Genomic DNA, 23,795 nt, shown 5'->3' on the forward strand with positions numbered 1-23,795 from the left:
AGTCTGGGGAAGCTTAGCGCACGCTATCCTTCCTCCCTAGAAACTGCTGCTCCGGCAGTGTCTGGAGAAGGTGATTTCCATCCCTTGGCTGCGCCTCTACATCAGCAGCTTTCAGTTCCCCCAGCGCGCTGGTGGACAAGGCGAAGTAAGTACAATTTAGTCCTCAGCTCTCCCATCCAGGAACCAGCCCGAGGAGTATCTGGGGATTTGCCTGGAGGGTTTTTCCACCATCGTTAGTTGCTTGGGAAGGGAAAGTTCTCCTCTCCTGCCTTGGAAAATGTCTTTGGAAAAGGGGTGGGAATCCTTTTAGTGGAAGCTCTCAGCAGTAAGTTGAGACCTGTCTTCTTGAGGCCTGAATGACACGTGGTCTGGGGCCGAGAAACTTTGTTCTTTCAGTTTCTCGGGTCTCTGACAAAAAATCAAAACATTTCACAGATGGCAGACGTCCCCCTCAGCCCCTCACCCAAATGCTAGTGGGAGCACTGGCCATGATACAGCACCAGATCCTTGGAGGTAACTGGTACCTAGCTCCAGCTGATCTGAAGGGTCTGCATCTCACTGCCTTATCCCCTGGGCACCCTCTCTGCACACTGCTCTCGTTAAACACTGGCAATTCCTCCAGCCCAGTGCTCGGTTGTGCCGTGACGCCTCCTTTTCGCTGTTGTCCTGCTTACTGGCAGCGTCGCTGGCTCTGCTCAGACCAGTGGGGCCGCTCATCTGATAGCGTTCCACGGGTCCGAACGTCCAGCTGACGCCCACGCAATGCCATCCTGCTTTGGGGCTTATCTCCCTCCATGGCACCAGCAGCAAACCACCACCTTTGGTGAGGGCTGGGTCTGGTGCATTGTCTAAGCAAAGCGTTTGGCCTCAGTGCTTTCTGCCAGTCCTAGTTTGCAACCCTCCAAAGAGCCAGTGGGGTTTGCACCCCCTGTACAGGGTAGCTATACGGCAAGATGGTGAAGCACATAAAGCAGATTCTTTATCCAGTCTGCTGACTGCAGACAAACCCTGTGGGGGGGCCCTGGGGCTCCCCAGCTCCCAGTGTCAGAGGCCTGGCCTGGCCTGCATTGGGCTGCTGGCTGGACTACGCGTCTGTAGGCAGAATTTGGCAGCTGTGCACAAGTCTGTAGTAAAGGCGCTGATTGCAAATACTTCCCTGTTCTCAGAACAGCTTGTCTGCCGTTTGCGTCCCCGCAGCCCACACGGCTGGGAACCCGAATGCTTCAGTTCCTGTACAGCACAGGCCTCTCTGGCCCGTCACACCAGCTATAGCATGGGAGCGGCACTGGGCCAGATCCCCCTGTGGGTGTAAACCAGCGTAGCTGCAAAGAGGTGAGTGGAGACGCTGTTGGTTTGCGTGGGGCGCCCAGCTCTCAGGCGTGGTAGCTCGGGAGCAGGGAACGGAGACTCGGGCTGGTGCCAGGGGTGCACATAACCTGGGATAGCTACGAGAGCAGCGGGGGCTGAAAACCAGCCGAGTCGAGTGCCTCGGCCCATGGAAGGGTCCTGACTTCCCGGGGTCAGATGAGCTGGCCCAGGTGGCCAAGCAGCTTTAATTGAAGGGACGGAGCCAACCCCATGACACTCGTGGGGGCATTTCCATCCGCTGCTGGGGGCCGGGCCCCACAGCCTGTTTCCGTGGCTCAGGACCCTTTCTCGTGGCTGGCGGTTTCTAGGGCTGATGCCGCTGCTTGTTGCTAGGCAACCCTAGTTCCCAGCTGTCCGGCTGCCTCCCTGGCGAGGATGTTGGCTGTCCCCGTTCAGGGCCTCAGGACAGGAAGCCAGGGCGTGTAGACGTGGGTGATCCCAACCGGGCCCCTTCGGAGGATCTGCCCCATCCCTTACAGAGATTGTCTCTGCAGGACCGCCCTGCGCTCTCCCACAGCAGCTCGGGGGGCGTTTATGGTGCCTGGGGTCAAACGGAATTGATTTAGTCATGCTCAGTCAGGGTGCGAACCGCTCAGAGGCCCTCAGGCTTGGTGGCTGCAGGGCTCAGCCGGGGCCTGAATCTCTGCTGCCCTGTCTCTTTTGCCCTGTTTGCACGGGTGTAAATGGACATCAGCTCAGAGTGGTGGTGAAACCATCGCGCTGCAGTACGGGCCCAGGACTTCGGCTTTTGTCTTCCATTCTCCCAGGATCATAGGCTCTGATCCTGCAGGACTCTGAGCTCTTCCTACAAAATACTGAGGCCCAGATGCCACATCAACGCTCAGCTGTAATCAAGCGCCCCACAGCCTGGCTCAATGGCTCTGCTGCTGATCCGCCTGGCCATGAAGCAGTTACGGTTCTTCATAGGCACTGGCCAGTGCCCTGTGTGCTCTCTCAAATGCTAATGGATAATCTGTTCATAACGGTGCTGAGTTCCCGGATGCACAGACCCCCTACAGGCTGTGCTGTGATGCAGTTTTGCTCCTCCTATCTCCTAGCCTCTGCCTCTCCTCCCAGGATCAGCACAGAGACTCACCGAGAGCAGGGAAGACATGGAGGTGGCCAGCAAAATGCCCTCTCGGCCGTTACTGCTGGTGATACTGATCTGCCTCTCTGCAGGTAGGTGAACTGGAGCTTGGTTTCAATTTTATACCTGCAGAGTCTGGCACAAGGAGGAAGGAATACGATAATGTGGTAATATTATAGCAAAGCGCAGGAGACCAAAGGGGAAAGGAGCTTGGAACCAGCTGTTCCGTCTTTCCCCATGGAAAATCGGTTTAAATGCACATATGGCAGCTTTCTGTGCCGTGTGTTTTAGACTTGATAGTTACTAGATGTTAATCAATGGGAGGGGAATAGAAAAGCTCTTTAAATAGAGATGTGACAGTTCTCTAGTCCAGTTTCCTTTTGCCAGTGGTAGCTCTGTGGCTAGATATTTCAGGAGGGTTATCTAATCCAGTTGATTGTGTGTATTTATTTTTCAAAGAACTCACAACTGCCTCACAGAGGGAATCAACAATGCTGACAGTCATTATTTCTTCCTTAGGCTGTTGATTTTCATGTGTTAGAGGAAAAGACTGTTCTCTGCAAATGTATCATCTGATTTGGGTCAACGGCTTATAAGTGTTATGGGCCAGATGCTGAGCTGGTGTCAGCTGGCGTAGCCCCACTGAACCCAGTGCAGCATTGCATGGGAGGCCAGCTGAGAGCTTGGGCTCTTATGTAAAACAAGACAGAAGAATCTCCTTTAATTCTCACTTTGCTAATCCACAAATCTAATAATTCTCACCAAAGCCGCTGCTCCTAGAGAAATCATTTAATAGCAGAGACCGAGCAGCAGGGAAGCCTTCTCCCTACGGAAGAGGCTGCTTAACATCCTGTCATCTCATAATTTTTTTTTTTGTTTTAAATGGGCACTTGTGTAACTCCCAGGTTCGTGATTCCGCTGGGCAGATGAGGATAATGTCAAAACATGGAACTCCTGTCCTGGAAGGACATTTCTGGTGATTTATCACTTCCCGGCTGCTTTCGGTTCTGTGTCTGCACAATTGTATAGGATATAGGCCTGGCACAACTATAACCCCAGCAAAAAATGGGTTAGCTTTGAACAATTGCAGATCCAAAATATCTCTCTTAACGATGGCACGTATCAGGAGTGCTGTGATTTCATAAGACCTCAATTGGACTGATCCATATGCAGAATACACTGTGATCACTTGGTTCAGATCAGGTAAAATTCTTAACTACATGTTTATTCCTCTATTTCTCCATTATCATTATCTCGTGGTCTTTCCCTGCACTTTATCTTTCCTGCCCTCTGATCTGTCTATCTTAGAGTTTCCTGTGGCACAATAATATTTGTTTTCCTCCTGCTACTCTTCGACCTTTCTGGTGTCAGTCACTATTCTCCCAGGCAGGCAGTTTGGTCAGTTTGAGAGCAGGGATTTACCCAGATTATGTTCCAAACAACTTCTGGGTAAACAGGATGAAAATCACACCGCACTAACCAACTCAGGAAGTGATATGATTGTATCAAAGTGAGTCAGTGCTTCCCCGAGCCTCCCCTGAACAATGGTGCAGCAGCAGGGTTGCTGCACCCAGGAATGGAACAGTATCCTTTGACATCGTTTGCAAGCCTCTGACCAGTGCTCGCTGCATTCTGCCTTTTAGAGGGCAGCTGGAGAAGTTGCGTGCATGTAGCTAAGCGGGGTGTGTTTGCGTATGTTTGGTAAACACGACTGGTTGGGTCCAGGGGGTTAATTCATGTGATTTGTACTTGTGGAAACGTCAAAAGAAACACACCTGGTGCCCCAGAGGTACCTGAGCCTCTCAGTTCACCTGATGGAATGGTCCCAGAATCAATGCCGATGAGGTAAATTAATGTGGTTGGGGGCTCGTGTAGCTTTCTAGATGGGGGTGTGAGACAAAGGGCCCCCAGCCAGAGCCAGGTCTTTTTGTCCTGCCTGTTGACTGCTGACAGAGGTCCCACTTCAAGTCCACAGGAGCTGTATGTTGGGCTTGGATTTTACCCAGAGAGCAGGATTTTTCAAAGCTCTTGGCACCCACAAGTGAGGCTAGATGTTGAGCTAGGTACAATGAATCTCCCTTGGGCTTGGACAGTTCAGCCATAGCTGCAGGCCCTGAGTGTTTAGACATGTGACCCTGAGCTCTGGAGAAATCTGGCCTTTCGCACATGCTTAGCTACTTTCCCGAATCAGGGCCTGACATGTCAGTTGGGTACTCTAACCAGTAACAACCGCTTCCTGTCTGTACGGGAGCTGCAAACCACCAGCTTGATGCAGCTGACCAGCAAGGGGAGCTAAATCCCAAGAAATCTGGGAGGGTGAAATGCACAAGAGTTTTAAGGCACTGATGGGGAAAAAAAAATCCGAGGAAGTCTCAGACAAATAGGATCAGCTTCACAAAAGCCCTGCTGAGGCTGAGCGATTCTTATGCAGAGATGTGTACAAAGCGATGTGAAGAGACAGCTTGTAATGTGGGCTGCGGGAAGGGTTATAAGACGTAAACTCTCGATGTCGGTATTTAATCTTCTTTAATACACAGGCACAGCTGTTTCTTCTCCACACCCAAGCTGGCGAGGAGAATGGGAAGCCACGGCTTGTGGGAGTAGCCTTAATTTCAGTAATGTGGCACCTTTCCTCCCAACAACGTAACATGTTTTACCCTGAGATCATTCTGCCCACTTCTGGGGTGGGGCCCGGCACACAGGAACATTAAACAAGGGGATGTGAAAGAGGACAGTATCCAAGCTGGGCAAGGTCAAAACTATCTACCCTGGGTGCTTTCACGATCACCATCATCTTAGTGTCTGGGCAGCACCCCACAGTCATGAAGGGCTTTAGCCTCACTGTACACCTGTGTAGCAGGAGAGTGGCAGGTGTTCCCATTTTACAGCTGGGGAAAGAGAGGCACAGAACAAGGAAGGCTATGGGCGGGTGTGTGAACACCTGGCGTGGGGAGGTAACCAATGGGCACTGCGGGCGACAGCAGAGCTTTCAGTGCCCTGCTCGTTCCACACCAAGCGGAGCCCAGACCCCATTGAGGCCACTGGCCCCTATGCAAGGCTAGCACCTCCCCCTCCACCCGCCCCAGTGCTGGGCACCTGTGCAGCCCCAGCTGCACCACACCCCTCCCATTCCTGCCAGTGTGGGGCTCCTGGAGCAGGTGTCACGGAGCCTTGCAGGGAATGCTCTGCCGTAACCTGGTTGTGCCACAGCTCACACTGGAAGTCTGGCATCCCAGTCTCCTCGCTGGTTCCCTAACCACTAGGCCCACCCTTGCAATGAATACCACAGCTCAGTGCCGCCCCTTTCCCATCCCCCACCTCATTTCCTTCCATTCTGGGTAACCCTCATTCGTCCCTCTCTTTCTACCCCCCTTCAGGCCTGAGCCGGGCGGGGGGGGGGGTCGCAGATACAGATGGAAAAGGCCCAGTAGGCCCCTTCGCAGGAAGCAGCAAGTCAAAGCCCCATGCTGCAGGCAGCAGTGAGCACCCCAGGTGACAGCAGAGCTTTCGATGCCAGACCAGGATCCCGGTTAGCCTAGAGCAGCCGAGTGGGAGGCACAGGGGACAGCAACTGGCCAAGCTAACCCCCAGCCCCCGCCTCGTGAGGCCCTCGACCCTGCTGCGCTGGACAGTAGAACATTGGGCCAGCTGGCCTGTGCTGAGCCAGAGCCCCAGTAGGAACAGGTGTGAGGCCAGGGGACTGGTGTGCACCTCTGGCTGGCCTGATGGGGAGCAGAGGGGCGAGGAGGCCTCTTAGGTGGAGACAGGGAGCTGCTGGGGTTACATGGCACTATTTTGGCTTGGGTTAGCAGAACACTGCCTGCAGTGCCCTGGAGAAAGGCTCTGGGCCCCTGGGGATAGCCCAGCGCTCTGCTGCACCTGTCCTTCCATCCAGGGCTGGAGGCGGCCGGCCTGTTCAGCTGACAGGGCGAAGTCACGCTTTGAAAATCAGAGGAGGCAAATCCCCGGGGTGGTGGGAAGAGCTGCCCTCCCACCCTCCCCTCAGAGACGGCTGCGCTGTGGCTGGGTGGGGGGGTGCGTGTGTGTGTTCAGGGACCATCTGCCAGGGAGCCTGGCCTCCCACCGAGCGCAGTGTGGGAAGCTCCCAGAGGCCAGGTCTCCACTATGGGGAAAAGTCGAGGTAAGGTACACAGCTCCAGCTAGGACAACAGCGTAGCTGGAATCGATGCCTTGTCGATGGCTTTTTCCGGCTGCCTCCCCTTCCTCCTTGCAACAGTGAGGAGCACCAGGCGGGACAGCAGAGCCCTGACGGTTCCGCTTAGCGTGGAGGATCAGCCGTGATCGAGTCGATTTTCTGGTTTGTAGAGACGTACCCCCACCGTTCCTCTGGCCTCCGGCTGGCAACGCCTGGCTGAACCAGCCCCCGCCACGCCCAGTGCAAACCACTTTGGGGTGCAAGGTGTGACCTGTTCTTTACCCAGGGCCAGCTCTCGCACTGGGGTAACGCAGAAGAGCAATCAGTGGAGCAGGGCTGGCAGGTACCAGCCGGGGAGAGTTCCACAGCTCCTCTGGACCGATGCGCCTTCTAACTTTCCTGTCCAGGTGTGGAATAGATGCTGTTATGTGCCCCCAGGCATGTGCCGCTGGGCACCTCCAGCAGCAGCACCGGCTGTGGGCAGCAGCGGGCTTTTGGCTGACCGGCCGGGCAGCATTTCAATCTCTCGGGGACGGCTGCCCAGGCGCTCAGTTTACAGGGGCCACTGCACTACACCCTGGGGAGATCTGCCCCAGCTGACTCCAAGGAAGGCTTTGCCAGCTGACCCATTATACTTCTCCGCCTCCAGGAAAACTCCCCGGCACCCACTTGCCTGTCAATATGGCTTCCAAACACACCAGATGGTTGGGGGATCCCCCAGCTTAATCCCAAAGAAATATCAGATTTCTCAGCAGGCTTTAGTGGGTTTTCAGGAGCCTGGCATTTGTCGTTGTAGAAACAAAATGGAGCATGTTCGTTTTCCCTCCGTCCAAGGTGATTTCAGGGCTAGGCTTTGGCAGTGGCTCACACAACCAGACTGGCACTAAAATGCATTTGACGGGTACACGATGGCCGTGTAGATGCAGCCCGTGAAATGCAGCTCAGCTGGGAGTCCCCGGCCATTTCACTGCGGTCAGTCATCCTGCAGCAGCTGGGGCACAGGAAGGAAGTGAGGTGACTGGGTCACATTTGTGGGGAGCCCCTCTTGAAATCTCTGGTGCAGAGGTTCTGATGAGGTTCCCGCTCCAACTCCTTTAGACCAGAGCGGTTCTGATGAAGGTGGGCTGAAGAGAACCAGCTGCACTCAGAATCCTCATGGTTTTCTTGGCCACCAGGAGAACCTTCCTGCAAACAGGTGGCTGGCTCTGGGGCGTTGCATTACTGTACTCTGGCCAAACACTCTTCACTTGCAGACTCCCCCTGCTAGCTTGTGTCCTCAAGCGGGTGGCAATGATCAATTTGTTCTGTGGTGGTACCTAGGAGCACTGTTCTCTGGAAGCTGAGCGTTTGGGTGGCTGCCCAGGAGAGATTCAGGGGCCACCCAGCTGATTAGCAGAGCACCCACAGCCAGCAGTGTATGTGTCTATGGGTGGTGCACACCCACGTGTGCCTCAGTGCACAAAACAAAATTTATTCCACCTATGGGTGGAGAAAAAGTAAGCAGGAACACTGCCTGGGAGCACCACTCCTGGACCAGGATTCTGCTGTGCTAGGGGCTGTACAAACCTGGAATTAAGTTGGTCCATGCCCTAACGAGCTCACAGGTTTTTGGTGGCCTTAAGGCTTCTCATTTCCATGGGCCAGTCACGAGCCTAAATACCTCTGCAGGTATGTGGCTACTCACCTGAGCTAGGCTTTGCAGGCAGCATCTGGGCAGGGTGCTGGTACCCCGTGCAAAGGGCCACGACACAGGAGTTAAGCACCACTTAGCCCCGTGCAGAGAACTGAGGTGGGGCTGTACACCATCTGCACAGGGGGCTGTTATCCTCTCCCCAGCCTGTGTCTACGCTACCTCCGGGCGCGTCAGTGTGGCGTGCACAGCCATACCCATGCCAGCTTTACTCAGTAGCTGATGTGCTGGTTGCAGGGAACAGGCAGCGCTCTGGGCTTTGCGAGCCAGCCTGGAACACAGAGCGGCCAAGCCTCTAGCTTGTGCTGCCGCTCCTCCCCTGCTCCGGTACCCAAGCTGACCAAGTCAGCCAGCGTGCGGGTGGGTCGGCGCTGCGGTCACACCCTCTGGCTCCAACGTCGATGTACCCGGACGCTCTATTGAGAGCACCGGCGCGAGGGGAGGGGAAGGTACTTTTAAAAGCGATGGGGCCTGGAAGGGAAATTTTGGCAAACTAGAATCCGTGATTCAACGGGCCGCCTTGCTGCTGCTTCTCTGCAGAGCTTGTAACACAGGAGAGGCCTGTAACGCTTCTGCCTTGCCCTCCTCCTCAGAGACCCGGATTGTCCAAGCACAAGCTCCCCGACGCCACTTGAATGGGACACTGAGAGGCTCGGTCTTGCTGTCCGTGGAGCTGTCCCCCGGGAAAAAGGTGAAAGCCATCGAATGGAGTTTCAGCGCTGGGGCCGGCGAGAAGATTCAGCTGGCTGAGTTCAATAAGGGGAAATTTGAGCGACCCAATCCCGAAGATCGATTTAAGCGGAGGCTAGAAATGTACAACGAGACCTCCCTGAGGATCAAGACTCTGCAGCTGAGTGACAGTGGAGTGTATGAGGCCCGGATTAAGATAGCACCAGCCACTGTGGTGGATCAGGCCTTTCTCCTCACAGTCTATGGTAAGTGAAGATAGAGTGATATTTAATGGTGCTTCCAGGAGGACAGAGTGCCTGAAGTGCTGATATTAACAAGAATCCCTGACTCTTTAATCTGCAGCCCTGAAAGCAATTTATAGAGATCAGTGACATTATCCCCATTTTACAGATGGGGAAACTGAGGCACTGGGCTTGGGACCAGCCCAAGGTCCCCTAGCTGGGCAGTGGCAAAGTCAGGAATAGATTTTAAATCTTCTGAATCCCGATCCAGTGACCAATCCGCTAAGCCACAGTGCCAAACGATTCTGTGCACTTGGGGATGAAATTCTCCCCTGGCAGAGTGGTTGATGCACCATTCCGTAAAGGGACCAGAAGGGCACAGCCCCAGCCCTAGTCCCCTGCATGTGCCTGAATGTTACCCAGGAGACACAGTCAGAGCTTCCACCCCACCCACCACAGTAAGCCCCTCCCCTCCAGATACCAGCCCCTCCTACACCCAAGGCTGGCTCAGGTGTTGCCGACTCCCACAATGTTACCACAACTCTCCCCTGAGCCGGCGTGGCTCTTAAAGCCCTGGTGGCTTGAATCTGGAGACTGCGGGAGGGTCTCGGCTTTGCTTTTCTTGAAGCTGGTATTGCTCATCCTCCTGTTTGCAGAGCACAGCTTGGCAAAAGGATGGGAGTGATGCCAGAAGGCTAAGAAAATGTGTGGTTCAGTTTAAAGCTCTGACTTAAAAATCCTTTTTCCAGGCCCTTCAATCTGAGAGCTTCTTGTCTCTTGGCGTGCCCCAGGAGAGGGGCTCCCTGCTCCAGCTGGGCAGGGAACGCACAAAACTAGTTCTTCCCCTGCACGCTGCTCTGGGGCTGCAGAGAGGACCAGGCTGGAACCACTTCCAGGTGCCTCCCTCTGTGGGGGGACAGACTCTGGGACTGGACAGCAGCCTGAGGATGCTGCAGCTGGAGGAGGTGGTTGGATCAGATCGTCTCTGCGCTGTTATTAGCGGCTGTAGAGTCAGTCAGTCAGTCCCGACAAGGGGCATGTGACCTTTCTTTACCTGACAGAAGCGAGTTGTTAATTGCATCGGGAAGGGGGCACACACTGGGCAGTGACTAGTGTTCCCTCTAATTAATTCCATCTAGGGACGGAATAATTTTGTTAGGTGCACCAAGGCCTGTGCAGATGTGCACCACCAATTGGAACCCATGTGGCTCACTATGGGTGGCTCTGGGCACACTGCTAATCATCTGGGTGACCCCTGAATCTCTGCTGGGTGACAGGAAGCACTGGCAGTGACCCCTTCCTGTGCAGCTGCAGAGACATGGGGTCAGGAAACAAGTGTGGGGCAGCGGGCACAGAGCTGTCTGCAGTCAGGAGAGGTACCCAAGAGCAGCTGCACGGGGGAAGAGCAAGGGTTGGCCCTCTCTGACTGGTCAGGACTGAGCAGCGAGGTGCGCCTGGCTGCGGGCTCCCAGCAGCACAGGGGAAATCGGGCCCACCTCTACCTCCTGGAAGCTCTGTGGTTGCTACCTTAGGCCAGGTCTACACTAGACCTGAGAGTCGATCCTAGACACTCAATTCCAGCTCCAATTATTGCGTGGCTGGAATTTGCGTAGCTAGGATCAGCTTATCCGGCCATCCTCTTGGAGGGTGGTTGACGGGAGAAACTCTCCCATGGCCTCCCTTATGCCTCGTGGGGCTCGACTGTGGACCCCTATAGTCCGATTTCACCCGTCCCCACTAGGCCTGTGAAACCGAACCCTGGAAGATCAACCCTGACGGGCTCGAGCTCCCAGTAAGTGTAGATGTACTCTTGGGAGTCCAGCTCTGAAGCCAGCACAGAAGTGAGGGTGGCAATCCCATGACCCCCACCACTACAACAGGTTTGTGACCCCCCCACATGCCCCTTTTGGTTCAGGCCCCCACAGTTACAACACTGGGAAATTCCAGTTTAAACAGCTGGAAACATGAAACTTCCCAATTTTCAAATCCTGTGGCCGTGAAATTCACCATACCGGGCCGTGAATTTGGCATGGTGCAACACATGAGGGGTTTTTTGGTTTTTCTTTTCAGGTTGGGGCTAGTAACACAGTCCTGAGGATTCAGCTCTGGAATATCATTGTGTGTGCAGCGCGGGGGTTTTGCTTGTTGCATGAATGGGTTTCACTTGTTTGTGTTCCGTGTAAATTTCTTTCCAGCTTCCTTTTTGGTTTGCATGAAGAGATAAACACCACTAAGGGCATTGCTAGCCTGAGCAGCTGGAAGGCTCCCACCCACCTCTTCCCAAGTAACCAGGAAGTGACCTGTTTACCTAGCATCTGGGGTGACACAGACGTGCTTGTTAAGATATAATCCCAGCAGCACATTTTCTGGGGCTAGGAGGGCTAGGCCAGGCAGACAGCCAGGTTCGCTGAAGCTGCTGCAGAGGATCTCCTGGCAGGGAATTGTTCACAGCTCCTGGGCTGTCAAACATGCTTCCTCCACTTGGCCTGCTAAGAGGCTGGACGGCTCAACCTTCTGGCCACGTTGCAAAATCCTTGCCCTTGGGTCGAGATCCCACTTCCATTGCAGTCGTCAGCCAAACTGTCCTGGCCTGGGTCAGGCCCTGGAGGGTAAGATAGATGGAGGGACAAATGACAAGCTCATTGGGGCAGAGCTCTCCTTTTGTTCTGTGCAGCTCTGGTTCTTGCTGGGGCTGCTGGGAGCTGCTCGTGGAAAACCGAGCCATGGGAGGTCTGTGTGGAGACGCCAGAGATCACAGCTGTGACTCTGTGGTCCGGAGGCTTGGGTGGGGCATGTTTTGTGTTGGGAGAGAGACTGGAAGAATGAACACACCCAAGCTAACTAAGCCCAGTTCCCGTAGTATGGCCGGCAGGTAGAACCAGCCCCTCCCTGTCCTCCGAACGGATGTGAGATTAAAGTGGTGTCCACGTGGGGAACTCTGCAGTGAGACAGCCGCAGGCGGGGGGCACTTCCGACGCTGACAGAAGGCCCTGTTCCAGCTCGACAGGCTGGCTACCTCTCCCAGGCCATGTCCACGCAGCAGCAGTATTTCGAAATAATCTATTGTGGAACAGTGTATTTGGAAGTAACGCCGCACCACACAGGAATGCATTTCAGAAGAGCACCCAGCTGCTTCGAAATTGCATGTCCGAACACACAGTGCCATGGGATGCCACCGTGGCTTATTTTGAAACAGCTCTGTTCTGCATCTGCCAGCGCCTGTTTCGAACAGGCATCACGCCTCCTGCAGTGAGATTTACGAAATTCGAAACAGTGTGCACAGTGTAGACACTAGCAAAGGGATTTAAAGGAAAGGCTGTCCAGCCACATCCCCCCGCCTCAGTTTCCCTGCCTGTGAAAGGGAGGAATGTCAAAATAGCTTTGCTGTGTGGCTGTAGCCTACTGCATGTAGGTAATTGGAAGAATTCTTCCAGCAACCTAACACTGGCTATGCTGGGTCGTAGGGCAGATCATAGGGAAGCTTAATGGGGTGTCTCAGTGAATTTCTCATCCCCTGAGCCAGGTAGGGTGGTGGTTCCCTGGCTGGGGACCAGGGTATTGCAGGGGGTCCGTGAAAAAAATAAAAGATGGCTAAAAATTATCACAGAAAATAAGTTTTAAATAAATGGCAAAGTTACAAGCAGTTAGTGTTTTTTAAATTAAATATCTGCCAATAATGTCGCTAATCGCTGCCTGAAAATCTCTGCGGCAGTTTTCCTTTCCATTGAACGAAGTGCACGCAGCAGCTAGCACTGGCTTTGATGGGGGTCCACGAACGGTTTGGGGGGGCAATTGGGGTCAGCACTGCTGGCAAGGTGGGGACCCACTGAGGTAGGTGAACGTCACTTTCTTGTGTCAACCAGCCCTAAGGCTGCCCATCTCCTGCGCCTCGCTGTTGAGCCACACTCCTAACACCTCTGTTCAGGGGACTTTCCGCCTGGCTTTGGGCACACTTAGTCGTGCTCTTCCCTTCTGAAATTTCAACCCGCCCTGCGTCAGGGTCAGGGTCAGGGTCAGGGTGTGTGGTGCACAGGGCCTTCTGCTGCCCTGAGTGGCTATTACAGTGACCAGAACATTTCCGAGCCCTCTGATCATTGCTTGTCTTTGCACACAGAGCCAGTGGCGTCCCCGCAGATCCAGAGCCAGCTGCTCATGAGCTCGCAGGAGGGCTGCAATGTCACGCTGCAGTGCCTGGGCTCGGAGAGGGGGAACGTGAGCATCTTCTGGGGTATAGGGAACCCGCTCCGGACGCTGGATCCAGGCCGGCACCAGCTCTCCCCTGATGGCAGGACGCTTCAGCTGTCTCTCCAGCCCAGCTCCATGAATGCCACCTACACCTGCACCCTCAGCAACCCCGTGGAGCAGAGGACTGTCTCCTTCAACCTGCAGAGTGTCTGCCTCAGTGGCGGTGAGGAGTGTGTGTCCTGGCTCCGTGCTGATGGCCGTGCCTGCTCCTTTGTTTCAGGGAGAGAGCACAGTCTAGTGGGTAACTCCCTGACTCAGGACTTGAAAGACCTCACTTTTGTTCCCAGCTTGGCCATTAACCTACTAGGTGGCTTTGGTCCAGCCGTATCCCCCCATGCCTCAGTTTCCCTGTCAGTAAAAGGGAGGAATGATCCTGCTGCTCGACCTCCTTCGGGTGCCCTGATGGGAGCAGCAGCTCTGATGAGAGGTGTGAGGAATCACCCTAAGAAACATACCCATTCGCTACACAGTGTAGGAAGGGGCTGTGTGCCTCAGGGGTGGTGGGGTGGAAAATGGCCAACTCAGTCATCATGGGGTCTGGTTACTCTTCAGAGAGGCACCCGAGCTACCAGTGATCCCCCGTGACTGGGGCCAAATGGCCTTGCTGGGGGTAAAATCTAAACTTCCCGTCTCGCCAGGGGTCTGACCCACAGCCACTGTCAGTTCCCCTTTGGCTGTGGCCCCAGGAGCAGTGTCTCCTCCAGCTGTGGCCTGATGGGATGTTAGGCCCTGGCTCTTCATTACTTGCAAGTTCTCGGAGGTACCTCTGACCTCCCCTCTCTGCAATTCCAGATGCCAATGCGTCCTTCTCGAAGACAGCCTACATCGTGCTGACGTTCTTCCTCTTAGTGCTCAGCCTGGGGACTGCTGTCTGGTGCTGGCGGATGAACAGCGAGAAGTCGGCTGATCCAGGTAAGGAACGCCCTTTCCAGCCTGTTGTTTGCACCAGAGCCGGGGTTTGCCGTGGTGTCTGAACGAGAGCCCAGCAGCAGGACTAGTGGGAATGGGATTAAATAATAGTCCCGTGCACTGCTCCAATCTGAGCTCACTTCTGGCACTTTTTAAAAACACAGGACTCCAGGAGCTGGGGCTTTAAAAAGAGAGTAATAAACCCAGGAGAGTCAGCCACGGGGAGATTAGGCCGAATGCCTGGCATATTCAAGGCCTTAGCCCAGTGGTGGGCAGCCTGCGTCCTGTAAACTGCAGGCAACCTATTGTGGTACTGTGTGTGGCCCACAAAATGTTTTGTTTCCTGTTGCCCTTGTGTAGGGCTGCCAGATTCTGCTGGTTTCCAGCCACGTAGGTTTGTTCCTCCCAGTTTTACTCACGTGACACTCCTGTAAAGCCAGGGCAGGGGAAGGGAGGCGCATCCTGACTGGGAGAGCCGTGTGCTCCCTCTGCATCCAGTCCAGCGCTGCTAGGGTTTAGGCAGCACACCCTGCGAGTTCCAGGTGCACCGGCGCAGTTAATAATACAACCTATCCGGGGAGAACGTCTTGGTTATGACAATCTTGCAGCCCGCAGAGATGGAGGAGGGCCACTTGCTAGCCTGGGTTACCCATAGCTGCCCGACCCCACAGTTAGGATCTGGCTGTCCCTAGGATCCAGTGTTTTAGTATCAAATGCGCCTGATTACGTCTTCTCTGGAGAAGGTCGTCCCTGGATTCCCTGCCCGTGATTGACGCGGGGCTGGCTCTGGGGATTTGGATCTGTGGGGAGGGTTAGCTCAGTGGTTTGAGCATTGACCTGCTAGACCCCAGGGTTGTGAGCTCAGCTGTTGAGGGGGGTCATTTAGGGACCTGGGGCAAACGGAAGGGGCGGGGCGGGGAGGGATGGGACTGGACTCCATGACATCCCGAGCGAGGTCCCTTCCAGCTCTATGAGACGTGTGTCTTGGCTTGAGACGAAAGGGATGTGAGACTTGCAAAGGTCCCGACGCTGCTCGGAGCTTGGCTTTTCTCACTCCTTTCTTAACCTCAGTGGCCACCCCCACGGTCCCAATGGAGGAAAGTGTCTCCGAGTCCCACTATGATGACATCTTGAGGAGTCCCCCAGAAGGTAATGACCAGGTGAGCACTCTGATTTGAGGTTATCCAGTAACCTTCCTCTCCCCCTGCCTCCCAGCCCTCGCACTGCCTTGTGCCCCCAGCCCTCGCACGCCCCCAGCCCTCGCACGCCCCAGCCGTTGCACTGCCTTGCACCACAGCCCTCGCACCCCCCAGCCCTTGCACCCCTAGCCCACGCACGCCCCCAGCCCTTGCACTGCCTTGCACCCCCAACCCTTGCAACCCCCAGGCCTTGCACTGGAAGGGGAAGACCAGGGCTCTTTTTTGCACAGGGGGAGGTTAGCAGTAACTGGCACAGCAGGCAGGGCTGTAGGAAGGAAACCCTCCTCCAAGTCTCTTGCCCTGCGAGCTTTCTAGGAAAGGGCTTCTGGCTCCCTTGTTAAACATCCTCATTGCATCAGCTGCAGGCCAGAGCAGGAAGCTACATCCGCTTGCGCTGTCACCAGCTGCTGCTGTTTGTCCCAGCAGCAGTGAGAACGTCTGTCGAGCACAAGCTGCCTGGCGCGGAGAGGAGCGGGTGGGCTCTTTCTGGCGTGTGCCTTGCTCCTTTTTGTCTGCGTGGCTCTTCTGGCTGGGTGGGGCTGCTCTTTGCTGTGTGACTGGGCATCGCCCCGGGGAGCGTGACGCTCCGCAGCTGGGGCGGGGAGGTGGCTGTCTTCTCTCCGCCGCAGAAGTGCGTGCGCAGCTTCTTGGGGGGGTGAGTTGTTTGCAAGTGTGCGCACGTCATGCTCCCGCCTTCGGTTCTCCTATGCCTCTTCCCTGGGGCCGGGGCTGTCCTTAGGTGTATGTCGATGGCCAGGCCAAGTGTCCCCCGCCCCAGAGGCCAGGGCTGTGTTTCTGACAGGTGCAGGTGCCCTTCCTGGCAGGGTTATGCTGTCTGTGCAGGGTGCATGTCTCTTCTCTTCCCTTTGGAGGGGGTTGATTGCCCCTGCGTCTGCGTGGTCACGTGTGTGTGCACCATTGCACCCTGGCACCTCATGGGGGGTGTAGCATCCCCGTGGAGCTGGCCTGGGCTCGTATCCGGGCTGCCACATGCCCCCCCCCCCCCGGTCTGCACACACGCCTCCAGCTGAGTTCAAGGGTGCTCTCCAGGTCTGGACTAGCTGACTTCAGATGGGGAGGGAGTCGCTCTCTGCTGCTCTTGGCTTCCGATCTGGACATCCCCTGGGTCTACGTTTGCACCAAGTCTTGTGCAAAGTGGGCCACATGGGCTGCCCACTGGAAGCGCAGGATTCGCTGAGTTGGCTTGCACGGCTCATGTGCATCGATCGCTTTTAGATCTGACGTTCTGAGCTTTGGCCCTGTACTTGTATTTCAGGTTTGCTTCATCCGTGCAGGGGATGACACACGGAAAGTCCCAGGGTCTGTCAGGCACTGGACTGTTTTTGCTCCTTGTTTAAGTTTAGGGCCGGAGCAGGCCAGCCAGCCCTCTGTGTTTGCACCTGGAGCAGCACTCGCTCCATCCTGCAGGCTGGGGAAGGTAGAGAGGTGCCGTTACGCACACACACCAGCTTTGTCTAGACACTGACGGAGGGGCTGAGCGTCCCCAGGATTCAGCTGCAGCCCAGCTTGCAATGCGGGATAGCAGCTGCTCTGTCGGCTTTGCTGCCAGCATAAATAGAAGGGTCAGTGCCTCCAGATCCCAGAATGCACTGGTGCCGCCATCGCTTGGCCCCATGCACCAGAACAGTGTGTGAATGTAAAATCCACCGCCTAAGTGTGACATATCACCCTCTAGTGACTGGTATGCAGAGCGGATAACAACCTACTGCTGTTGGTTGCTCCTTTAGCTCAAGCGGGTGGGCTTGGTCCTTCTTGCGGCTGAAGGTGCTGGGTTTATCCCTACTGAAGACCCGTTCTGGAGTTGTTGCAGATGCATCAAACCATTGCAAGGAATGAGGCTCAAATGCTTCCTGCAGTATTCCAACCAAGGCGTCCTCATTTCATGATTTCAGAGTTTGGAGGCATGGGAGTAAGCCGTGTCCACTGCTGCGGGAGTAACAGCAGTGCGAGCCATGTCCCTCCCTGTTTCGCCTAGAGTATAACAACCTACAACTGCTACCGGTTAATGGAGTTGTGCTGCTAGCTCAGGCGGGAGAAGTCTCTGCTATGGCACATTCAACCCTTGCTGATTTGGGAGAACTGCCAGCAAATTCATCTGCAGAGAAAACAGCTTGCAAAGTCCTTCCACTACCAAACATGTCTGCTTTTATTCCAGGCCCTCCGACACCTGGAAAATAACATGGAGCGGAGCCCGCGGAAAGAGCATCTAATCACCACCGTCTATAACCAGCTCTCGAGGACTCGGGAGCAGACGTCTGAGGAGGTGACATAGGCCCAGGTGAGGAGGCTGCTGCTTTTTCCATACAGGAGTTTGAGGAAGGGAACAAGGGGCCCTGGGAAGGCTGGGCGAGTGCAATGAGCTCAGATAAAGCTGAGATGCTCCTCCAAAGCAACTGGCCATTTGTCTGTGATTGGTGTTTACCCAGAACTGCATGTTTTACAGCATGGAGATGATAACATAGCACAGCACCTAGCTCTTCTCATCCCTGGGTCCCCGTGCATGTTACGAAAGAGATCAGTATCCTCAATGCCATTTTACTGATGGGGAACCAAGGCACAGAGAGAGCATGGCTGGGGCTTCCCAAGAGGCCAGGAGTAGAATCCTAGTCTGCTGAATCTCAGCTCAGTCTGCGATCCACTAAGCCACACTGCCCCCTCTAAATGTTACCTCTTGAGGGGCTGGCCCTGTCTGTTGCCAAAGTCACAGTGGTTTAATTCAAACCGCTTGAAAAACCAACTCCATTAAACCAACACGGGCCCCTGAGTGGATGCTCTTACTTCATTTTAAATCTGGTTTGTCGCTTTAGTAGGACTGGATGAGGAACTGATCATAGAATCATAGAATAGGGCTGGAAGAGACCTAAAAAAGCCATCAAGTCCAGCCCCCTGCCCGAGGCAGGACCAAACCCATCAAATCAGCCCTGCCCGGGCCTTGTCTAGGCGAGACTTAAACACCTCCAGGGATGGAGACTCCACCATTTCCCTGGGGAGACCATTCCAATGCTTCACCACCCTCCTAGTGAAAAAGTTTTTCCTGATGTTCAACCTGGACCTTCCCAACCACAACTTGAGACCATTGTTCCGTGTTCTGCCACCTGTGACCAGCCTCTCTCCAGCCTCTTTGCAACCTCCCTTCAGTAAGTTGAAGGCTGTTATCAAGTCCCCCCTCAGTCTTCTCTTCTGCAGACTAAACAGTCCCAATTTCCTCAACCTTTCTTCATCAGTCATATGCTCCAGCCCCCTAATTATGTTGGTCACTCTTCTCTGGACCCTCTCCAGTGTGTCCACATCCTTCCTGTAACTGGGGGTCCAGAACGGGACACAGTACTCCAGATGCGGCCTCGCCAAAGCTGAATAAAGAGGCATACTCACTTCTCTGGTTAATTCAGTCGCTACAGATCAGGTGGCTATGAGTTCAGGCTTTCTCTCTTTCCAACAGGAGCTGGAGGAGGGGAAGTATCAGAGCTTACCAAGGGCTTTGAAGTGCACCACGTGCCCCAGTCAACTCTGTAGCTGAATGGTCTCCGTTCCACCCGCCAACCCGAATGGAAGCAGACACCTTCTCCAGCTCCGTAACCTGCCCCCTGACACTGCCCTGTCCCTGTTGTGTCAGAACCCTGTGTGTGACACCCTTGCTGACTGTGCTGGGAAGGAGAAGCCTGATGGAAGGTGGAGGAGCAGGACAAGCAGCTTCAGCACCACCCCTACGGAAGAGAAGGACCTTTCGCTCCACGGCAACATACCCCGCTGGTTCACCGCATTCTGGGCAGAGGTGGACAATATGGCCCAGCTCACCCGCCTGCACGAGGGCATTAGCCAACCTGATGGGGCCGTGTTTTCATGGTTGACGCACCATCCTTCAGCATCCTCGCCAGCTGGAGGGCGGAGAGAGAGAATGCGCCACAGCACCGAAGGGCGTGTGCCTGGTAGGACACCGCTCAGGTCTGAGCCAGGCTTGTTGCCTGTGTGACCATGGCGAAGCAGGAACTGCAGGACGGAGGCGCTCGCCTAGTTGTGTGTTGCTGCAAAGCCATGGGCTGGGAGGGACGTGGGCACAGCTCATAGTGGTTTATCTAGACTGTTCGCTCATGCCAGCCCAGCAGCGCCAAGGTACCCGTGACTGAGACAGCAGTTCTGGAGTCCAAGTCTCTTCGTGATCCTCGGAGGAAGGGGAGTTTTCTAAAGTAGAAATCAGAGCAGATGGCGCTGTGGCTTGCGGGGGAGGGGGAACTCGGCAGGGAGAGGAGGATAGGAGGTTGCCTTTAGCATGACAGTTGGTTGATTGACTGAGGTGAGGGGGACTTCATGAGCTGAGTGAGGAGCCATCAGAGTGCAGCTCGCACAGGAGAAAGAAAAGCAGAACCTCTGCGTGCTGGTGCAGAGGCAAAGCTGTGCCTGGCTGGCAGAAAAGCAGCAGAGAATATCAAGCCTGCAGCAGGCGTCCAGGACTGTGCTGGCCGAGGCTGAGAGCAGGGAGAGACCCAGGGAGCAGAGGGTGAGTCGGTACAAGGGATATGAAACAGGGACAAACTAACCAGGTTGGACCCGGGGCTAGATTCTGTCACTCTTGCCTGCCCCCGCTGGCTATCTGGCAGCACTCAGAGCAGAGTGCTGTCAAAGGGAGCGTGGGAGGTCGGCTCATGGGGAAGAGCCCCATGCTCAGGGTGATAGGCTGGCCCTGCAGGTGGAGCTGAGCCTGGCCCGGCGCATGTTCAAGAAGGAAAGGGAGTCGGAAGTCTGATTCCAGCCCTGTTTGCTCTAGGGGGGAGGTGAGGCGCTGCAGGGCCTGATCGGGAGCACACGGCCACTTGCTTATGCAACATCTAGGCAGCAGCAGCAGCCCCAGATCTGGATGATCTTAACTCCTCCTCCTTGCAGCCCTACTTGGCCAAGGAAGAGAAGGGCCCAGCCTGGCAGCCGGGGATTCCTGCGGGGAGAACGAGGCTCTTTCATTAGCCGGGAGCTGCTATGCCCACTGGCTCCATGGAGAGGGTGAATGGCAGAGGTGCAGGTGTCAGTTCGCAGTGGCTGGCCCCAGGGTGTTCTCGCACTGGGAGCCTGGCACTCCTGTGATTGCTCACAGGGCTGATTGTGGTTAGACATCTGTGCGAGCACCCACACTATGGAAACCGTCTCCCCGTGCTGCTCAGCAACCCCAGACATTCAAGGCCCTGAAAGGCCAGCAGGAAATGGTCCTTCATTGCGGGGGAATCCCTCGTCCAGTTCAGGGGAGAAATCGCTGGCCTCGGCACCCCAAGTCTTACAGAGGCGTGCGGGCAGGAAAAGATCAGCTGGTGGAGAGGGGTCGGTGTCCATGCTCAGGGCCCAGCCGCTCTCGAGCGACGCACACACACGGGAGAGGCCTTGTGCACTGTGCCGTGATCCCGGTCGCACATCCCACGTGCAAACCGGCGAAGGTGGCCTGGGTCTGGTGCTTACTGATGGAGGATAGCGGCACTGTCTGTCCTGTCTGGTGACACAGGGGGCTTTGCAGGGAATTGGTTGTCTGCATCCAGCAGAGCCCAGCTCCATGGGACTTGCCCCCCATGGACAGCTCCGGGCCTGCCTGTGATCGAGCTAACAGAGCCTCTCCTGTGAAACTGCCACTGGTTTGTGTGTGTGGCGAAGCAGCCCCCTCCGCCAAAGTGTCTCCAAATCTCCCTGTGCCCTGGCTTCCGTCCCCAGTTCGACTGATCTGTCCAGCAAAGCGTCGGATGGTTTGTGCCTATGTTCATGCAAATACAAGGAAATGTATGGAGATTTGCAGCCGGCCGGTGTGGTTTATTTCCCTGTTGGTGGGAAGGGGCGATGGGCCTCTGGGGGTGGAACCAGTTGGGTTTGGAGCACTTCAGGCTGCTCTCTGGCAGCAGCGAGCACCAGTGGTGGAGGGCGATGGCTGCATCTTGAACCCCCCTTGGCTGGAGAGGACCGGGGCCTTGGGGTGCGTCTCTTCACCCTGTGACGTGCTGATGCTCCAGGATTCCAACACTCGGGAAAAGAATCTCGTCTCTCCTTGTTTCTGTCCTCTGCGTCCCTCTGCGTGTGTCCTGCACCGATCGTGGGAAGCCCTGTTCTTTCCTTCGTGGTGGGGAGTAGCCATACCCAGACACCCCATGACGATCCCAGCCAGGGCTGGGTTAGCTTCAGAGTCAGAGCCACCCAGCCCCAGTCCGGTTCCCCAACGGGCTGGTTCACAGGGGGCCCTGCAGCTTGCTTCCGCCATTCACTGACGTGCTTCGTTACACGCAAGCCCAGCGTCTCCCTGGGGTGACTTCCCTGTTCACGTCCCAGCTGGGTGGCCTCACTCCTGGCTGTTCCCAACCCCTCCCTCCCATATGCTGCTCTAGCCCTGCCTGCGCTCACCTGGCCCCGGCCCCTTTGCCAGCTCTCACTCCTGGGGCAGGATGTGGGTGTGTCTCTCACGCCCCTATCGGGGGTGGGGTGGTGCCTCTGCAGTGACTTCTCTGTCTGTTCAGACCCCAAAGCACCCCCAAAAGCCCTGATTGGGCACCTGCCCCCCCTTCTCCCCATCCTCTGGGGTGCCCCAGGGCCACGGACTTCACAGCAGCCTTGGGATCCCTCTGTTGTGTCCCAGCGTGAGCCCCAAAGGGCTACAGGGGATGTTAACTCCCAGGCCCTGGTCTCTCCTGGCAGCAGCAGGTGGCCGTGTGGCGGGACCCTTCTGGGCCCTCTGCCTGACACCCTGCTGTGCCGTCACTCCCCTGTGGGTGTCAGCGCAGCTAACCCTCCCCCCTGTACACCTCCCAGGGGCTAGGGCAGTGATGGACAACCTGTGGCCTGCGGGGCACATGCGGCCCACCAGGGTGCTGGGCATGGCCTGTGAGACATTTCCTTTCCCTTTGCCCACAGATGGGGTTGCCAGAATCTGCCGGTTTCCATTCGTGTAGGTTTTTCCCTGTGCCGTGAGAGGCATGCCGACCGCAGGCAGCGCTGCCTGGGACAGCCACGCGCGCCCTCTGCAGCCGCTCAAAAGGCTGCGGGGCTCAGTTAGCACCTTCCGGGTACGCCAGCACCGTCAGCCAAGCTCGGGGGATTGGCTGGGTTCCGAGACGAAGGAGGGCCACTCACTAGCCCGGGTTGCCCACTGCTGGTTTAGACTGTAGCCTGTGAGCCAACTCTCTGCTTCTCAAGAGGGGTTGTTTGTGGCAGCCCAAACATGGAGAACACCAGACGATGCAGGCAGCTGCTACAGCAAAGAAGCCGAGGACCTGAGGCCACTGCCCACAGGTGAGCAGGTCAGGGGCCAACCCTCCAAGAGGCCCCATGGAGCAAGGGCAAGCGACAGCCATCCACACTACAGGAGCCGCAGCCAGATCTTGAGAGGTGGCTACTGACTCGGGAGCTGTGGAGTAGCATGATCCCGGGCTGCAGCAGCTCTGTGCCATAATCTGCATAATAAAGAGCCAGAGAAAAAGAAATCCTGTGGTGCCTTATAGACTAAAAGATTTAGTGGAGCATAAGCTTTTGTGGGCAAAGACCCGCTTCATCAGATGCATGAGTGCAGGGGGGGTGGTTTCAGAGGGGTATTTAAAGAATAGGGTCCCAGTAAAAGGGAGGGCCAGAGCTGACAAGGTCTATTCAGCCAAGGTGGAAATGGCCCATTGTCAATAGCAGGTATCAAAAGAGGAAAAAACAAGTCAGATCAGACGGGGATGTGAGGCTTTGTCAGAGTCTAATGGGGAGATATTAACACCCAGAGCAGAGAAGCTGCCTTTGTAAACTATGAGCCACTCCCACTCTCTGTTTAATCCTTGGTTAATGGAGTCAAATTTGCAAATAAATTGCAGCTCAGAGATTTCTCTCTCCATCTGATTTCTGAAATTTCTTTGTTTCAGGACTGCCACCCTTAAATCTGCTACTGAGTGTCCAGGGAGATTGAAGTGTTCCCCCAAGGGCTTCTGTACTTTACCGTTCCTGATGTCTGATTTGTGTCCATTTATTCTTTTACGTAGAGACTGTCCAGTTTGGCCAGTGTAAATTGCAGTGGGGCATTGCTGGCACACGATGGCATACATTATATTAGTAGATGTGCAGGTAAAGGAGCCCTGATGGTGTGGTTGATGTAGGTCCTGTGATGATGTCACTGGTGTAGATATGTGAGCAGAGCTGGCATCAAGGACCATTGCAGGGGCTGGTTCCAGGCCTAGAGTCACTGGTTTGTGATTTGTAGTGGCTGGTGAGGATTTGT

The 23,795-nt window shown here is 55.5% G+C and overlaps 1 protein-coding gene across 1 annotated transcript; it reads left to right on the plus strand.

Moving 5' to 3' along the window:
- Window positions 1-1,289: 1,289 nt before the first annotated feature.
- LOC142003646 (SLAM family member 9-like) lies at window positions 1,290-21,344 on the plus strand. The gene is made up of 8 exons (XM_074980766.1): window positions 1,290-1,332; window positions 2,446-2,547; window positions 8,895-9,236; window positions 13,327-13,620; window positions 14,250-14,369; window positions 15,438-15,526; window positions 17,742-17,864; window positions 19,026-21,344. The coding sequence occupies exons 2-7, from the start codon at window positions 2,481-2,483 to the stop codon at window positions 17,856-17,858; spliced, it is 1,029 nt and encodes a 342-aa protein (XP_074836867.1). The 5' UTR covers window positions 1,290-1,332; window positions 2,446-2,480; the 3' UTR covers window positions 17,859-17,864; window positions 19,026-21,344.
- The last annotated feature ends 2,451 nt before the right edge of the window (window positions 21,345-23,795 follow it).

This window comes from Carettochelys insculpta, chromosome 30 (genome assembly GCF_033958435.1).
Source record: "Carettochelys insculpta isolate YL-2023 chromosome 30, ASM3395843v1, whole genome shotgun sequence".
Lineage (NCBI taxonomy): Eukaryota > Metazoa > Chordata > Testudines > Carettochelyidae > Carettochelys > Carettochelys insculpta.